This window comes from Miscanthus floridulus, chromosome 7, assembly GCF_019320115.1.
Source record: "Miscanthus floridulus cultivar M001 chromosome 7, ASM1932011v1, whole genome shotgun sequence".
Lineage (NCBI taxonomy): Eukaryota > Viridiplantae > Streptophyta > Magnoliopsida > Poales > Poaceae > Miscanthus > Miscanthus floridulus.
Genome location: NC_089586.1, coordinates 126,028,158 through 126,046,168, shown reverse-complemented (window position 1 = coordinate 126,046,168; position 18,011 = coordinate 126,028,158). Strand labels below are relative to the sequence as shown.

Sequence of the window (18,011 nt, the reverse complement as noted above, 5' to 3'; positions counted from 1 at the left end):
TTATTCTTCTCCTGCTTCAGACAGTCGCTGATGAAGTTATTGAATCTGACGCGGTTGTTGGTACCGACATGCTTCATCATTTTTGGATTGAGACCCCTCTTAAAACTGGCTATCCTTTTAGCATCTGTGTCAACCATGTCGGGAGCATAGCGACACAAGTTGTTGAAAGCATGCAGGTATTGCGTCACGGTCTTGGTGCCCTGGTTTAATGCCAGAAACTCTCCCAACTTCATCTCGGTCAGCCCTGGTGGAATATAGACTCCACGGAAGGCCTCAGCAAACTCTCTCCAAGAAATTTGAGCATTTGGAGGAAAGGTGGTGCGATGGTGCTTCCACCACATTCCCGCCGGTCCCTGCAATTGAAGTGCAGCATACTCCATTTTCAGAACCTCAGTCATCCTCAACACACGGAATTTATCTTCCATCGTGTTGATCCATTCCTCAGCATCGAGTGGCTCTGTGGCTTCCTTGAATACGGGTGGCCTGGTGTCCATGAAATCTTTGAAGCTGCTATACTGGTTTACTCCCATGCCACCACCTTGATTGTTACCACGTTGAACGTTGTTGGCGATGGTGCGCAGAAAATCCTCCATGTTCTTCTGGGATTGTTCCGTGTTGCGCTGACTCCCAAGTAGCTATACGAGAAACATCTCGGGGGTAAATGGGGGAGGAGGTGGCAAATGTGGTTCATGGGGAGGTTCATTGTTGTTTCCATGGTTTCCACCACCACCACCACCGGTCCCCGCACCGTTGGCACCGGGCTCAGCGGCCTCATACGTGGTTCGGCGAGTGTTTGTCATCTGCATATTTCAGCAACAAGTAACGATTAAGTGAAGCTGTAATAATTGCGAGTGAAGAAAAAATTATGCCGTACTGAATTTACTGGAGAGAATAAATTCATGCAATAAAACAGAGGCACAACAATCGCGTCCCAATTAAAACAACAGCACTTAATCAAATTACTTCAACGGCAAACATCGCGTCCATACAATCACATTGCCAGCATACATACACTGGACTTTTTTATGCGTTCAGATATCGCATTCGAGAATCAAGTTCCAACTACATACCAAGTCTCATACGTTCGAAACAACATACGATGGATTACATGCCAACAAAAGAAAGGTCATCGCGACAGGACCTAGATACTAGCGCAAAGCAACTAGCCTACTCCTCGGGGCCATCGTCAGGATCGGAGACGTCACCATCGCCTCCAGGTGAAACTACAGGCTCGTTTTGGTTGTCGTCGTCGATGTCCATGCCAGCGGCGTTCGGTGGAGCATATGGGCCAACCCCATTGTAGAGCGCGTGAAACTCCTCGTGCAGGTTGCCGTTGTATTCCTCTAGCTCATCGACTCTCTGCAACAGAAGGTTTCTTGCGTTCCAGGCTTCATTCCTTTCCTGAACCAACTGTCCAATCATGCGGTCTGCATTGTTGTTGGCTTGAGTCAACGTATGCACTCGCTGCATAGCTCTATCACCTCTCTCAATCGCCTGATCTCGCTGTAAGTTCATATCAGCCAACTGCTCCTGCAAGCTAGCTATAGCTCGTGCCTGTCTCTTCTTCTGCTTCTTCCCTTTGAGCTTATCCTCACTACGCAAGCCAGTCAAAGTCCAGTAGGTACTCTCGAGACCTTCATATGCTCTGATGGCGGCGAACATAGCACTCATCGCCGGGTTGTCGCTAGCCTGTCCTTCAGCTGGACCTCTGACCAATGCACTTCCTTGAGGCTAAACCCAAATGGCGTCGCGAGGATCATCCCTAGGAAAAGTACCAGCTAGAGCTGCTGCAAGCTCACTGGGAAATCTGCTCATAATGTCCCTAATGACACGGAAGGCTGCTCCCTCTGCACCCTCAGCTGGAGTGCGACCCTCAAACTCCAAATGCCAACCATCCCAATCTGGAGCATCACCGAGAGCAGGAACCGTGATCTCCACCACTGCAAGTCCATCATCTGCTAACTGGTTCTCATTCCAAGAGTACACCGGCTCTTGACCCTCTGGGTACCCCACATCATGGAGCACTCTCCAAAGCAAAGTTGGCATGCCAAACTCGCTCAAGAAGGTGTCCGTGGTGCGGTGCTCCCTCAGGGCCAACGGACGTCGAGGTGCTCTTCCTCTGGTGGACTTATGAGCGGTCTGCTTCGTGCGGGCCATCTGTAGCAAAAGTTCCTTTATCACTTCGGGGAAACATATTTTAGGTGATACAACTTTTATCAAAATGAGATAGTCAATTTATAAGGGGAGGTATGCATGAGATGAATGAGATGCACAAGTAACATGATGTATGTATGTGTCGTACGTTCTCACAAACTTAGGAAATAAATAATTTCTAACGACTAATTCGGTGGCATACACGATCTCTCAATACGTAGCTAATACGTTCTACACGATAGCGTTGTTATGTACCTGCAGAAAATTCATTTCAGCCCAATTCCCAATGAATGCATAAAAGGAGTAAAGTTTTATCTACACGCTCTACACGAATCCCCAGATACGTGTACAACGATAGTAACTACCCGAACCATTGTCCTATTGACGGCATCGCCTCCACAGACGGAAGACCCATACATGGAATACCTTTGTAAAACATGCGTAGAACATGTAATTACTCCGGCATCATATAAGCATTCACCCTAGATCGGCGGTGTATCCGATCATGCTCTCACAACTCACACTTACCGAGGCGTAGAGGCAAATGATCCATTCATTACCACTCAAACAAGTGGCACTCATACAATAGCACGCCGTATGAGCGATGAAAAAGAAATATGATGCAAGAACCCCAGTCAATACTTAATTAAGCCACCTAAAGTCCTTAACTGGGCATAAAGGATATGATCACTGGCACCCTTCATAGTTTTAAAATCACATTTTCCAAATGCCTTTTTGTTTTAAATACACTTGTGAACAGTAACACGCTAAACCATGCTCTGATACCAGCTGTAACAGAACCGACCAATTATACGAAATTAAGTAAGAAAATCATCCACCAGAGCAGACGATTGAGCAAACTTAAGCCCGTATAACCCGGTAGTCCGTGAAATCACGAAGGATTTCAAACCAACTCGTGTCCCAGCCATGATCGTAATAAGTTTAGCGGTCACCATCACATATTACATAAAAGTTCGCAATCTCAGATACATCAGAGTTTCAACATAGTTATTACAAACCAGTTCGAAATAAAAGTAGCGGAAGTCATTTGTTCAACCACACACACACTCACGCGGAGTTTAAATATAGTGCCAGCGAATGATCATCTCCAACAAAAGCATCAAATGAGACGTAAGGAATGACCATGCCCATGGTCCTAAGCATCACCCATCGCAGGATACAGGCAGTTGATACAGTAGCCGTAATACATCTGCCCATCTACAACAAGTGGGAATAAAACCCTGAGTACGAGAAGGTACTCAGCCAGACTTACCCGACATAACCAAAAATAATTGACACCAAGGATTATGAAGGGCTTTATAGTAGGGTAGCTGACTCATTTGCAGAAAGAAGCATTTTTAGCATTTCAAGAACCTTTCTAAAAGCATTATTGCCAAGTTAATTATTATTAACCTGTCAACTAGATTTTCACCTATACTAGAGTAAACATGCGATTAAGCAGATAATGATAACCAATGATCATTAAACAACTTCCATACTGTCATATTCACTATAACTGTCCAAGTGTTCCATAACATTTACTACGATGAAGTAACTCAAGTCAAGTGCTCACTATCCAGGAGCGATGGCGATTCGAATCGATTCCTAACCAGCTGGTGATTTGTTCCTTACACAAATCTCACTCACCCGCTAAAGTGAGATATTGATCACCGAGTCAACTTTCTAGGAATCTCGAGCTTGCCAGGAACCACATGTACCCGGGGGCCGACCGACTGCACTTTGGCCTTATTATCCCGCCCCCGTGTCCTACCACACCTGCTTCGGCACAGTGCGCTGCGGGCAATTTACTCGGCCCGAAAAATCTCCCAGCTTCACGGTCGGAAGGTACTTTATCCGGCCAGCTAAATGTAAGGCATGCGTTCAACATGACTCGAGGCCCAACAACGGCCGGTCCTTAATCGACACAGACGGAAAACACTACAGTCCAAAACACTGCAAGTCTCCGTCCGGTCTCAACTTCATTTAACACTTAGTCATACCATGACTTCATAGTCATCCAAGCAGATCTAGGTAACCACCTATAGCTCGCAGGTGACAGGAAATCACCCGACTTCTACCGGTCTAAGCCAGCTAAGCATTGACTCGACTGCGGATACCAGGGTAACAAGGATATAGTATAACAAAGATAAGCAAGGTATAATGCAGCAACGGTTGCAAACAACTCCTGAACGTAATGCATCAATTTAAAGTAAAGCATTTAATTAAATCATTGCAAACCGGGAGAAAAATGCTCCGGGGCTTGCCTCGCTCGAAGGAGCTCGGATGGTGATCGGGGCACTCCGGAAGTTCCTCAACGTCCTCCTCGTCGGCTTTTGGCACTTCCTGCTGCTGCACCTCGAGCTGCTCCTCGGGCTCCTCGGGTATGACGACTGGGTTCTCAGTTTGCGATCCTGTATGATGCAATGCGCGTAAGTGATTTTGCAAACGGTGCATCGAAGGAGATGAATACAATGGATATGTTTAAATGCAAGGTAGTCAACATCATCCAAGAAACTATACTACAAGCATATGTCATCTACTGCATTCTCTTCTACTACTAATATGTTAAGTTAACATATCTTATGAAATGCTCCAAAGATACACCAAAGCTTTACTAATTTCTTAATCACACTTAAAGCAACACTTGCTTAGACCCTAATTAATAATAGGTTAGAATAGCAACATATATTTCTGATGCTCCTAAAAATCTGAGAAAATTACAGTGGCATAATACTACCCTAAACAGACTACCATAAAAATTTCATGGCATTTGGATAAGTAAACTATCCTACACAAAAATGACAATATATAGCATAAAAATGAGCATGAAATTACTTTGTACTATGAAAAGTGTCAAACAACAGAATTAATATTTTTCCTAGGTTCTTCATAGCATATAATCACTGTACAAAAATTATCAGATGCATGTTTTATGCAACTTTGGCTTTTTAGCAAAAATAACAAAAATTAGCCATTAAAGGGACTTGAACTACACCTCAAAATTTTCCCACAGCACATGCATGAAACCTATTTTTCTTAGGAAATACATGACATAAGAAGATGAACAAACTTGAAATCATATTTTTCTGAAGCCTATATATTTTTATACACATTTTTCAAGTTATCAGCAATTTACATGATTAAATAAAATCCTATAGAAAAGTATCTCAAAAATGACATGCAATAATTTTTCCAAGTGTATCTGATGATAAGGAACCTAGCAAAATTTGTTTCAACAAATTTGGAGCAAGTTTGATCACCCAAACATTTTTCAAACCATTTTTGATTTCAAATAATAAAGAATAAAAGGGAAATCCAATCACTTAAACAATACTGGGCCGGCCCGGAAAGCTTCGACGGCCCACGACACAGCGCAGCCCAAGCCTGGCTCCCGCCTTCGGCTCGGCGACTGACGCGCGGGACCCGCGTGACAGCGAGAGGAAACAGGGGACAGAGGGAGACGACGGCGCGGTAGCCGTGAAATTCGCCGACGGCGAGTTCCCCCGGTGAACCCGACGGCACCGGCGTGCTCACCTCGGCCTCCCGCACCCATAGCACCCCTAAAACTAGACTCTAATGGACCCCCTGGATGCCGGCCATGGCCCACGGCGGCTCGGCCATGGCGCACGGTGGTGCTCCGGCGAACCCCAATGGTTGGTGGCCATACAAGACGCGCGCAAGCACTGGGTAAACAAGGCGGACCTTCCTATGCTACGGCTAGTGGCTACGGTGAAGCGGTCAGGCGGGACCGCGTGCGATCATCGGCGGCGACCATGGTGGCCATGCCGCGGTGGTGCACGGCGGCAATGTCGCTCACCTACAGCTCGGCTGGCTCCGTGAGGGCGCTGGCGAGGTCCGAGAGGCGATGGCGGAGCTGCGGGATGAATGGTGGTGGTTGTGGCGCCGCGGCAAGCTCGAGCGAGCTCGGCGGAGCTGATGGCGCCGGTGGTGTACTGCGGCTACGAAGGGGGAAGGCAAGGAGGGGTGAAAGGGGGCAGAGCGCGTGCGGAGAGCAGCAGGGCGCGCTCCTCTTCAAGCTAGCCAGCGCGCTGCGTGGTCAGGGCGAGCCGAGCGCGTGGCGGACACGTGGCGACCACCATCTGAACACGGTCGGCCATGAACTGAATGAAGCCGGAACACTGTAGCTCGATTCAGAGATCAAGGAACTGACTGACAGCGCGAAAAGATGATGCTCGATCTCCTAATCCGTTGAGTGTTAGCGAAAGAAATCAAAACGAAAGTTGTACACCTACATGCCAGCTACAAAACTCATTTAAAGATCACTGTCTAATTCGCAAAGGACAGAGAGTAAAATGATGTCAAAGTCGTGTTCAAGAAACTGAAAACTGGAATTTATACTTAGAAATTGCTAAGTGTTGAAATCAACCCAAATTCTGACTTGTGGGACCATTTTGAGCATGTTGTGCACATTTTCATGACTTGGTCACAAAATACTTTTTGTTCCTCATATAATTTGCTACAACTTTGTTTTAGGTTGCTCAGACATGCAAACATTCTAAGTGGCACTTTTTGAACAGTCAAACCAAAAAGTCCTAGGGTCAAAACAAGTCAAACCATGATTTGAAATCTTAATTGGGCAAAATGATCAACATGAACATTGTTCCTAATGACTTTCTAAGCATAGCTAAGATGTTTAACAATATATTTAGCTATACCACACATTGGTCATACAATAATCAAGCACTAAAGGTACTGAAATGATGAAAACACTTGAAATGATACTCTTGTTTCCTAATCATGTTTCACATGTTTCAAGGCGATGTTTCAATTGTTATTCACATGATTAAGCATGTATGAGTTGGATGCTTGATAATGCATGATATGCAGGATTTGCAGTGCCTAAATGCAGGCATAACACCAGGGTGTTACACCTACCGCGCCTCCCCTCTTGGCTGTTGGCTCCTTGCCGTCTCCCTCCTTTGGCCCGCCAGCCTGTCGGAGGAAATGTTTGAGAAGCTCGCACTCCTTGTAGAGGTGTTTGATAGGGTAGGCATGGTTGGGACATGGGCCATCCATAAGCTTGTTGAAGTGGTCAGGTAATCCCTGCTGGGGCTACCTGGCCACGCGATCGGCCACGACGACCAGCGTGGGGCTGTCCGACCGGCATCGATCTTTTTTGTTTTTCTTGCCCCTCTACGTAGAGGGGCCTTCGTCCGGGTTCATGCACTTGGCTTTGAGCTTGTCCTGGCCTCCGCCGAAGACCGCTCCGACCGCCTCCTCGCCAGAGGCGTGGTTGGTGGTGACATCGAGCAGGTCACGGGTGGTACGGGGGTTCAAGCAGCCAAGCTTGTGGATCAGGGACTCACAGTTCGTCCCGGAGAGGAACGCGCTGATGACGTCTGCGTCGACGACATTGGGGAGGGAGTTGTATCATTGGGAGAACCTACGGATGTAATCCCGCAGGGACTCGTTGGGCTCCTGGTGATAGCTCTTAAGGTCCCAGGAGTTTCCTGGGTGGACGTACGTCCCCTAGAAATTCCTGACGAAGACTCTCTTGAGGTCCGTCTAGTTGCGGATGCTATCGTGCGGAAGGAATTTGAGCCATGCCCGAACGTGTTCCCCCACGCAAATGGGAAGGTATTGGATGATGAAATAGTCATCATCCACTCCTCCAGCCCGATAGGCGAGCCAGAAGTCTTTGAGTCAAATGCCTGGGTTGGTCTCCCTAGTGTATTTGCTGATGTTGGTGGGCGGCCGGAAATGCTACGGGAACGGTGCTCTCCGGATACGCCGGCTAAAGGCCCGTGGCCTCGGGCCCTCAGGGCTAGGGCTCCGGTTGTCTGGCTGGTGGCCGCGCCTGGGGTGCATTTCACCACTTCCCTCGATGGTTTGGCCAGGGTCCGTGTCACCTGCTACCGCATGGTGGACGTCACCATCGCAACAAGCCTGACATTGGTTGTTGATGACATTGCGGGCGTCCCGATGTGGATCGGGCCGCTCGTGTACCGGCGGTTGGTGCGGAGCAGGCGTCAAGTTGGACCGTGGCACGATCGCCGCACCCTGAGCCGGGCCTGACGGCTGTGGTGACGAGCGAACGGAGCGATCCATTTGGTGCATCCTCGTCCTCCCGATGGGGAGAGAGGGCGCGGGTCGGAGTCACGACACGGAGCTTTCCGCCTGTTGGTCGACGGGCCTAGGAACGCCGCGTAGAAGCATTGCCGCAGCGGCGATGTTCTGGCCGGCCCGAGCGAATTGAGGGAGATCGTCTCCCTCATTCATGATGTCGTGTTGGACCTGACGGGCGTGACCCCAGGCGCCAGCCGCCGGGCCATGCGCATAGGGCGCAACGGGCTGTACTGACAGCACCGGTGCTGGCAGCGGCTGGTTCTGTCGTTGTTGTCGTAATTCCTCAGCATGTGCTTACGCGGACGCGAGGGCCCCCGCACGCGGGTTCGAAGGGGTGTGAGTTTGCGTAGACTCCGCAACCATCGGCGGTTGTCCCGTAGCGTCCGCCATAGCGCACTCCCAGGACAGACAGTGGCGGGGCGCCATGTCACCAATGCTAGAACCGTCGCTCTCGCCATTGCCATCTGAGAGTTCATGGGAAGTGGCAGGAACGCAGCCTGCCATTCCCACGAACTCAGACGCGTGGGGGGATGGCGCCCGCATCCTTCGGAGCCCCCGAGCGTATGCGTCCACGGAGGACGTGAGGCCATAGGGGAACCGATCGTACGGCGTTTGTGGCGTGGGCGGTACATTCCCTCTGGGTGATTGGTGAGAGATAGTAAATAAAGAGCGAGTAGTAGTACGCATATTACTTACAGCGGGGTTTGAGTAGAGAGTTTGCTCGGAATGAAGCGCAGATGCCGCGTCATCCAAGTCGCGCGTCCTGAAGTCGATGGAGGACGTCCCTTTGACGGGTGCCGGGTCGTGAGCCTTCTCGTGGAGGTGGAGTACGCCGAGCCGGTCAGCGATGAAGTCTAGGCTTCCGAAGAGGATGGCCTAGGATGGCTCAAAGACGGGTGGAACCCATGCTCCGGCGGGCGAGAGCACGGGAAACTCCAGTGAGCCAAAGCGAATCGTATCGCCTGAGCCCGTCACGATAAGGTTAGCGGAAAGGTGGGCCATCCGATGGCCAAAAAGTATTAAATGTACAGCGTCTTCCCCACGGACGGCACCAACTGTCGGTGCAGAAAGTGACCAACTAGTAAATATTTGTAGTTTTGTTGTACGTTGTGATCGGAGGTGGCCTAGCACTCAATGACACATGATTTATACTGGTTCAGGCAACGTGCCCTACGTCCAGTTTGGGTCGGTCGGCGACTTTATTCCCGAGCCCAGGTGCTCGAAGTCTATAGTGGGGTTACAAACGAGAGGGAGAAAGATGGGGTGTATAAGAGGTCCGGTCGGCTTCGACCAGAAGGGTCGAGAGTGACAGGAACTTTGCTACGAGCTAGGTATTCGAGCGTGTGCTTGAGGGATTGTAAGCTATCGATCTAGTGAGTCTAAACTTGAAGAAGTGAACCTCCTTGGTTGGAGGGAGCGCATCCCCTTTTATAGATAAAGGGGATGGCTTTATAGGCGAGAGGGAGAGAGTACGGATGTTTCTAAGCCTTGTTGCCCACGCTGATGAAGATTGGATCATGGTTGGCGCCCCCAACACTGTTGATGTCGCTGTAGAATGTCGGATGCGCACGGGAGGTCGAGCTATCTTCTTCAGGAAGGATGGACGTCGGTACCTGCAAATACTTTTTGATGCCTAGTGGCGTGTGAGGAGCCGCGCTATGTTCATCCGGTACGGCAAATCCTGGAGCTCATACTGTGATCGATGTCCAGAGACACGCGGGGGGCTTACTGTATGGGAGTTTTAGCAGCCCCTACAATACTTTGTGTCAGGATGGCTGCAGAGCACTGTTTCGTGCAGGGTATGGTCCCTGGTACAGTGGTTTTGACTTGTGAGCCATGCCTTGCCTTTCTCCACACGTCTTCTGGTTCCTTCCGAACGGGGTGCCCCGGTCGGATGGCTCCAGTCGGCTCCGAGTGTGCCGGTCAGAGAAGAGCGGTGAGCAGGGTTCCCACGAGCCCTGGTCGTGGGGTCGGAGTCACGAGGTCGGAGTAGGAAGCAGTGTTTTGGGCCAGGCCTTCCGATTGGAGAGACCGCTCGAAGACGGCTGGTGCCTGAAGCGAGTGCTCCGATCGGAGGGGTGGGCCGAAGAAGTTGACGAGCGGGTGCTTGTTCTTTTTGGGTAAACCTTTCGGTCGGCGACCGGACTGCCCTTCCGGTCCGTTGTGTTTTAGGTTATTGGACTGGCCCATGAACTATATGTTGTTTTCATAGGTTGAGCCTGGGCGTGAAAGCCGGTCCCTGAGGGACCCCGGGTTTATGAACCCGACAACATGTAAAAGATCTCATCAGTAATGTGGATGCCATAAAATTACAACCTTTTCTAGCGCCCCTAAAACCAGGCTAAGGAAAGGGGAGCTATACATTATTACACACAGACATTTATTATTATTATTTTTGCATAAACTCTACGCCCTCTTGCTTGATGAATTCTACTTACCATGCATCCATCATTACCCCAAAATTCCTTTAAAAAGGTCACTGATCATATATATATATATATATATATATATATATATATATATATATATATGATCTACTCCGTACTTCAGTAGTGAGCATGCATGCATGTAACTCATAATACCGGCCGTGTAGCAATGCAGGGTGCATGAAGCTAGCTGTCGAGATGCATGCATGCGCCGTCATCTTGTAGCGTAGCCTTGTACAGCATCAGCATGCCTGTAGACGATATCGATGTAGCTTTGCTTTGCTAGTATCTGAAGTAGGAGTCTCTCGAGTCGAAGCTCCAGAGAGAAGCGGTTGCGCCATGGATACCGTCATCCATGTCCTCGTCGGCCACCGCCGCCGCCGGCGGTGGCACTTGCAGGAAGTCGTACGCATTGCTACCCCAGCCGGTAGGGGAGAAGAGGGGCGGCGGGTGCGCCATGACGGGCCGCCAGTCGATGCTCCCGTCGGCGCGCATGGGCGCCACCACCTCCGCCGCGCTGGTAGCTGCGCCACCAAGGACGCCACCGCCCACGTCGTGCTCCACGGAGTAGTAGTAGTCCCACGGCGGCGCCGAGCAGCCCCCGTCAGCGGCGTCGGCGTCATCCATGATGAGCGCCGCAGCCGCCTGCTGGGCCGTGACGGCGGCGCAGTTGGCGTGGGAGAGCGCGGCCGCCTGCACCTCCCGCGGGTCGCTGCTGCACCCTCCCGCGCGGCACGGCGGCGGCGAGTCCGGGAAGTTGAGGTCCGCCCCGGCCGCGCCCCGGCCGCGGAGGCAGACGAAGGCGGCGTCGAAGGCGCGCGCGGCCTTGTCGGGGGCGTCGTAGGAGCCCAGCCAGATGCGCTCGCGGCTGTTGGGCAGCCGGATCTCCGACACCCACTTGCCCCACTTGCGCTTCCGCACGCCCTTGAACTTCTTGCTGCTGCTGCTGCTGCCGGCCTCCGTCTCCGGCGACGACGACATGGTGCCGCCGAACGCTGCTGCGGTGCAATGGCGCGAGCCGCCGATCGAATGAGCTGCTGCTGCCTGCTAGTCCTACGTCGTCGATGGATCACGGCGGGCATGGCATGATGAGTCTTGGTGGGCTCGGTGGCTCGGCTACTTATACGTCACCGAGCGAGGTCGCGCGCGGCGCGTTGACCCGAGATTCAACTCGAGAATGGCGCGTCGGACGGCGACGTGCCGTGGGTGCCAGCCACATGGCAGGCGGTCCTGCAGTCCAGGCCGAGTTGGGAGCGCGTCCGCTAGCTGGGCGCGCGAGCCCGGTGGGGCCCACCCCGCTGTGGTCTTCTAGGCCTCTTGGGTTGGGACTTTGGGAGGATGAGAGGATGATGATGGTCTCTTGTCCTATTTGGCAATTTTCCTTCTTTCTTTTTTGTTTTATGCTCTTAACTACGCATGATTGATTGTGTTGCTGTCTTTCGTTTTTACGGCCTACAGTTTCTGGTGCAGTGGGTCCGTTCGGCTTGCTAAATCTTGGCTGAAACTGACTGAAAACATTGTTTCTGTCTGAATTGATGCGAGAGAAAAATACTGTTCCGACTGAAAAAACAAGCTGAACAAACCGAATATGGGGTAAGCCGAACGGGGCCATGGTTGGTGCCCCGTCCTTGTCTGGTTGCTGATATTTATTTACACGCATCGACATCATTACCACAGTATATGTAAGTCCTTTTTTCATTTCTTTTTGACAAACACTTTTTTAAAATTTTGACCATCAGCATCACTACCTAGAGAATATGTTAGATCGACAACATAAGATTAATGTTAGAGGCTTATTTTTCTCACAAATGTTTCGGGTAGAAAGGTTTATTTGTGAATTAGAATTGGTTGTCTCTAACTCCAAAGGGATAGTGACGAAAGTGGATGTCTGATTATCCATTTTGTACGAATCTGTATCTGATAAAATTTAGATATGAATATCTATATTCATATATGTTTTTCAATATGGATGCTAAAATAAATTGGTGCATATGCTCCCGTTAAATTATTGGTATGGTAAATGAAAACATTATAGACAAAGGCGTAGGTCTAACATGAATAAGAAGTAGTGCTGTATTTTCGTCAGCTATTATGGTTATTGAAGGATTTTTCTGCAATGCTATATTATTTTATTTATAGGATTTTTTGTGTGCAACATTAAATTATTGTTATGGTAAATTTAAACATTATATAAAATGGCGTAGGTCTAACAAGAATAAGAAGTAGTGCCATATTGTTCATCAACTATTATGGGTATATGTATAATCTTTAAATTCTATATTAAGCAAGCTTGTCATCTATTTCGTGATGTTCATAGGTTTTCTTTATCTCTTGATCATATTGTGTTTCATAATTCATATACTTGTGTACCACACATGTGATACTTATAGTGGTTAAAAATTTAAACAATGGACCATCATAACTACAAATCCTAGCTACGCCACTGCCATGGGATGGGAGCATATGCCCCCTATGGGCAAATTTAACTTTTACAATGCTATAAGATGGATATATCTGAATAACTCTTACTTCAATATATATTTGCATAATGAGATCGTTCTTCCAAAACTATCGATAAAAAGATAGAAACTTCTAAAGAATGAGTAGATATCTCAGTGGTGGCCAACCTAGGCACCGGGCCCCCCTGCCCCTTGTTCTGTGCATATGTATGTCTGAGGAGCCTAGGCCTGCAACATACTACTAGCCAGTGCAAGGCAGCAGGACTGTCCGAGCAACTAAGTTAGCCATATAATAGTAGAGATGTAGTAGTGAGTATATCCGTGCCAGTAATAAATAATACACCTGCAACAGAACAAGTAGCTGCTCTCAAGCGGTAGTTCAAGGGTGCTACAGTATAATTAGCCCCTCCTTAACTTTGATTCACGCTCCGCCACTGTCTCAATGCAAATCCGAACCGGAACTATTTGTTTTGTGTTCGTATTTGAGGACATTCAAAATTGTATTTGTATCTGGCGAAAAAATTCAATATTCGACTAATAGATATCCGAATTCTATCCATATCCATTCCATTTCCACCCCTAGGGAGGATGGTAGTTAAAATGTGAAGGAAGTAAATCAAAGAAACAACATTTTTCCTGATTCTGCATCCTAGTGTAAAAAGGAGAAATGTTTCTCTGGTTTATGATTTGAATAAGTAGCTAGACATCCAGGTCCAATCGGGTGTCATGCGACATCATAGTGGGTCGGGCCCGCTTGGACATGGATTATACTCTGTGATAAGTTCTGAGACATGTATGACACCTTGGAACAATTTGTGAGGACCTGAAAATGGTATTCTCACCCTAGGATAAAATCGTCCATGATCTGAAAATACATTTTTGAAGTTCGGACTTCGGAGACGTGAATGACACTTGGAACAAGTTCAAAGTGCATGTAATCATTTTTTCGTTTTAAATAAAATACCATGTTTCATACCAAAGTTGCTGGTCAAAGCTGCAACTCAGAGAGCATATTTTCCTTTTTGAACTGCATAATCCTTGCTAATTTCAAAAACAACATAGGAAGATCTGTGCTTTCCCCGTCAATTTCTGTTGTTACCATTACACACGAATACACGGTGCATTTGTTGCAAAGTTTTGAACGTTGAAACTGAGGCACACCTTATAAATCTGGACGGCGTACGTCTTCAGCGAGAAAAAAAAAGGTTTTACATGTATACTAGCAGTAGTTTGCATGCGTACAAACAACCTTCCCGCTGCATCGGTATGTCTATGTCGTTTGTGGCGACGATGCTCTGGCCGGCCGGAGCGATGAGGCAGCAAGACCGGACAGCGCTGGTGCTGCCTGGAGAGCGCCCCGGGGACGGGGAGGTAGCGGCGCCGGCGCGGTCAGTATTCAGCGCTGCGTCCGTCGGCGGCGCGGATGACCATCGGCGAACTTTTTCCATGCAATCCACCGGGAAAGCAACCCGCAGGAAAAAGCACGGCAGGTCGGAGCCGCTGTTGCTTGCACTTTCCCACGCTGCGCTGCAGCGGCGATTCGCCATTTGTCCCTGCTCACCTCGGCGACGTCAACTCAGAATCAGTGAGAAAGTGAGATCTTCCTATGTTGTGTGTCGGACGAGAGATGACCGGATCGGGATCGCTTCTCCTTTTGTGGCACTGTGGATCGTGGCAGGTCGGCTGGCTGGCAGCGAGGAGACGCTGATCGAGTCATCGAGTCGAGTGAACGGTCAGCCGTATTCGCTAGTAGACGCTAGAGGTGAGGCGATGGGAGTGGTGGCTCTGGCTCCCGGCTGCACGGTCAATGCTGGAGGAACGACGGCGAACGCTGGATTGTGACACGAAACGTCCGGGGGCGTGGCCGGCTGCTCTGTGCGTTGCGTGTGGTGGTAGTGTGCCAGTGCTGTGTTGCCCACGCACGCGTCAGCGTCTTATCCGCTTGGGCCGGCCGCTGGTGTAGACGGAGCTCTGAGCCTCTGTCGGAGCCCCCCAGCACAGCACGGGCACGTGAACGGCATGCGACAGAGTACAAAGTGAAGCCCTTTCATCGTGCGACCGAATTTCTGAATGCTTGCTTATTGTTGTTCCTCGGAGGGTAGTCAGACAAGACGACCAAGGAGAAAAAAAAAACGGAAAGCCGCGAGGAAGCCTACAGTATTGGTAGGCAGCCAGGGAACCCCATTCCCACAAAAAAATGGCGATGTAGCAACAGGGAATCATGGTACCACTGGCTGGCAATGGCATGGCATCCTGCTCCTGCACAGCACCTCTCTCTGTTATCCAGCCCAGCTCAGGAGAGGACGGCCATCAGATCCGACACCCTCAGCACGATGTAGTTCGTGCCATCGGCACCCTTGAACTCGCTGCCGGCGTACTTGGAGTACAGGACGGTGCTCCCCGCAAACACAGACAGCAGGCTCCTCTTGCCTTCCTCGTCCAGGGAACCTGGGCCAACCGCTACGACCTGTCTCCGACCAAGAAATAATGTCGTTTTCACATTTTCTGCTTCTGGTTTGTACTAGATGCAAAGTCATAGTTAAGCTCTGACACGGCCGTACACAGTCCAAAACAGTACAGTTCGGGACCATGGCACCTTGTTATTATCATCGCATTAACGATATTGAGTCGTGCAGAAAAGAAGTGCCCAAGAGCCTAAAGAACTGAGCAACTGACCGTTCCAATAGATGGCTTCTCCTTGGTAGTTTCGGTAAGCAATAGACCACCTGGGGTTTTGTCTTCAGCTTCAGCAACCTGTCAGAAGAGAAACACCATGCAAAACAGGTGGTGTTAAACACAAGGGTGAGACAGTTGAAACTCAACCTGAATGGCAATGCATACTGTATACTGAAATAAGCACAGATACGGTGACTGTGTAACCAGATATCTAGATCGAATAAATATAAGATCGCTACCTTGATTAGAACCCGGTCATTCAGAGGCTTCATGTCTTTCACATCATCGGTTTCTAAGATACCTATAATGTCATCCTCTTTGAGAACAAGATGGTTGTAATCATTCAACTCAACCTCAGTTCCAGCATACTTTGAATATACAACTTGAGCTCCAACCTGAAGTAGTAGCAAATGCACATGTTAGCATGTATTCTCTTTTCTTGCCAACAATAGGGCAAAGCCTACTTGTATTAAGAACTATGACACCAGAACAAATGTACAAAGAATTCAGATGGAACCAGAAATAACATCAAATGTGTAAAATTGTGGATCAAACAGGCAGTACAAGTGCTTTGACAGCTCCATCTTGCAGTATGGCTCTAACTAGTAGATTGGTTATATTCCAAATAGGTAAGGTAAAAGGCTCGCTCTGTTTGTTTAAGATGTGATTTTCTTACTCATAAACTGAGATAAAGTGACAACACATGGCTTTCAAGTAAAACTTTTCTTTCTCTATCACAACCAATTCTTAGGTAGGACAAGGGATTCTAAGTACTGAAGCGGGTACCATTTCTCTGTCCACCAACAGGCAACAGCTAATGGAATAGGTGAATAGCTACACCTGCTCACATGAGAATATGTACCCATATATAAAGTTGTATTAAAAGCAACAGACACGTAAGATCTTACATGTCTGCAAAGAACATACCTGAATGCTAACATCAACTTTCTTATCCCCAATTATCCTTCCTTCTCCAACAGCAACTACCTCACCACCCTGAGGTTTGGACTGAGCAGTCGTAGGGAGCAAAATTCCACCAGTTGTCTTCTCCTCGGAAGAGTTAATCTTTACAAGCACTCTATCAGCCAAGGGCTTAAGTGTTGTATACTGCAATGAATAAAAAGGCATAGTGTTTCATTCCTGTAAAGCATTAAAAAAAAAAACTCTCTGGAAAACAAATGAGATCAACTGTGCTAAGTGAGGAGGCTGCAAGATATAGCCCAACAACGGCCCAACCAACAAAATGTTAAGTACTACACATGAAGATTCAGACTAGATATTGAACTAAAATGGTAACCGGTTACAGATTAAACATAATTTCTTTACAGACTTTTTGAACATGCTGATTGAACCCACATTTACAAATGCTCTCCACAACACAATTCACTGCAAGGCAGACCATGGATTCAGGTGCAATTCACCACATGTAAGCATTAATCAAACCACAACCAGAGGGCAGACCCAGTGCTGGAGGCTCCCACATGAGTGGGGTCTGAGGAAGGGATAAACCGAGACAAGCCTTTCCCCCGCAAAATCTGCGTAGAGGCTGCTTCGAACCCACGACCTGGTGACTCAGTGAGACAGTGCAGCAGGCCTGCCCTTCTAATCAAACCACAACCAGACGTTAGTGTAATTCAATTCACATCACAGACTCCAGAGTATGGAATTGTAAGAAGCTAACCATAACCTAACAAACCAGCATTTCCAAACCCCAACCATTTTGCCTATATTCCGTCACAATCAAAGCCAAGGGCCACCAGCACTCTCAGCAGTGACTTCGCCTCGTCTCTCTTCTGCCTCGGTAAACATATGCAACAGCACGCAATACGGCAATAGCCAATAACCAATCCCACTACCCCCATTCCCCGTGAAAACAACATCGCCAAGCTACATTGCCTGGGCACGCACCTTGGGGGCGACGACGGTGGCGGCCCTGACGACAAGGCCGCGGAGCGCCCGCCGGGCCGGGCGGACCTCGCCGACGATCACCGTCGAGGGAAGCCGGAGCGCACCGATGGAGGCCTTCCCCTTCGCAGGGAAGGCCGCGGCGCCGACCCCCGCGCCGGAGACCTGCAGCGACGCCATTCCTCGAGCAGATAAACCCTAGCGGTCTAGCGGATAGCACAGAGGACACAGGACAGCAAGAGCAGCGGAAGCCGCCGCAGCGGAGCCGGACGAGCGCTTTATCCCCAGGGACACGCCACGCTTC

At 49.1% G+C, this 18,011-nt stretch overlaps 2 protein-coding genes across 2 annotated transcripts; both read right to left on the bottom strand.

The window, feature by feature from the left end:
• Positions 1-10,598: 10,598 nt before the first annotated feature.
• LOC136464654 (ethylene-responsive transcription factor ERF023-like) lies at positions 10,599-11,738 on the bottom strand. Its single transcript, XM_066463614.1, has one exon. It carries the CDS (start codon positions 11,646-11,648, stop codon positions 10,950-10,952), a length of 699 nt encoding a protein of 232 aa, XP_066319711.1. The 5' UTR covers positions 11,649-11,738; the 3' UTR covers positions 10,599-10,949.
• Positions 11,739-15,179: 3,441 nt separating this feature from the next.
• LOC136467876 (20 kDa chaperonin, chloroplastic-like) lies at positions 15,180-18,007 on the bottom strand. The gene is made up of 5 exons (XM_066466678.1): positions 17,711-18,007; positions 16,730-16,909; positions 16,042-16,197; positions 15,803-15,880; positions 15,180-15,593 (listed from the first exon to the last, which is right to left on the bottom strand). Exons 1-5 carry the CDS (start codon positions 17,885-17,887, stop codon positions 15,420-15,422), a joined length of 765 nt encoding a protein of 254 aa, XP_066322775.1. The 5' UTR covers positions 17,888-18,007; the 3' UTR covers positions 15,180-15,419.
• Between the last annotated feature and the right edge of the window lie 4 nt (positions 18,008-18,011).

Excerpts from the sequence above, each read along its gene's own strand:
- LOC136464654 (XM_066463614.1), bottom strand. The coding sequence starts at position 11,648 with ATGTCGTCGTCGCCGGAGACGGAGGCCGGCAGCAGCAGCAGCAGCAAG.
- LOC136467876 (XM_066466678.1), bottom strand. The coding sequence starts at position 17,887 with ATGGCGTCGCTGCAGGTCTCCGGCGCGGGGGTCGGCGCCGCGGCCTTC. Across the intron at positions 15,881-16,041 it reads ATGACCGGGTTCTAATCAAG|GTTGCTGAAGCTGAAGACAA; the intron begins GTAGCGATCTTA and ends CTCTTCTGACAG. Across the intron at positions 15,594-15,802 it reads AGAAGCCATCTATTGGAACG|GTCGTAGCGGTTGGCCCAGG; the intron begins GTCAGTTGCTCA and ends GGTCGGAGACAG.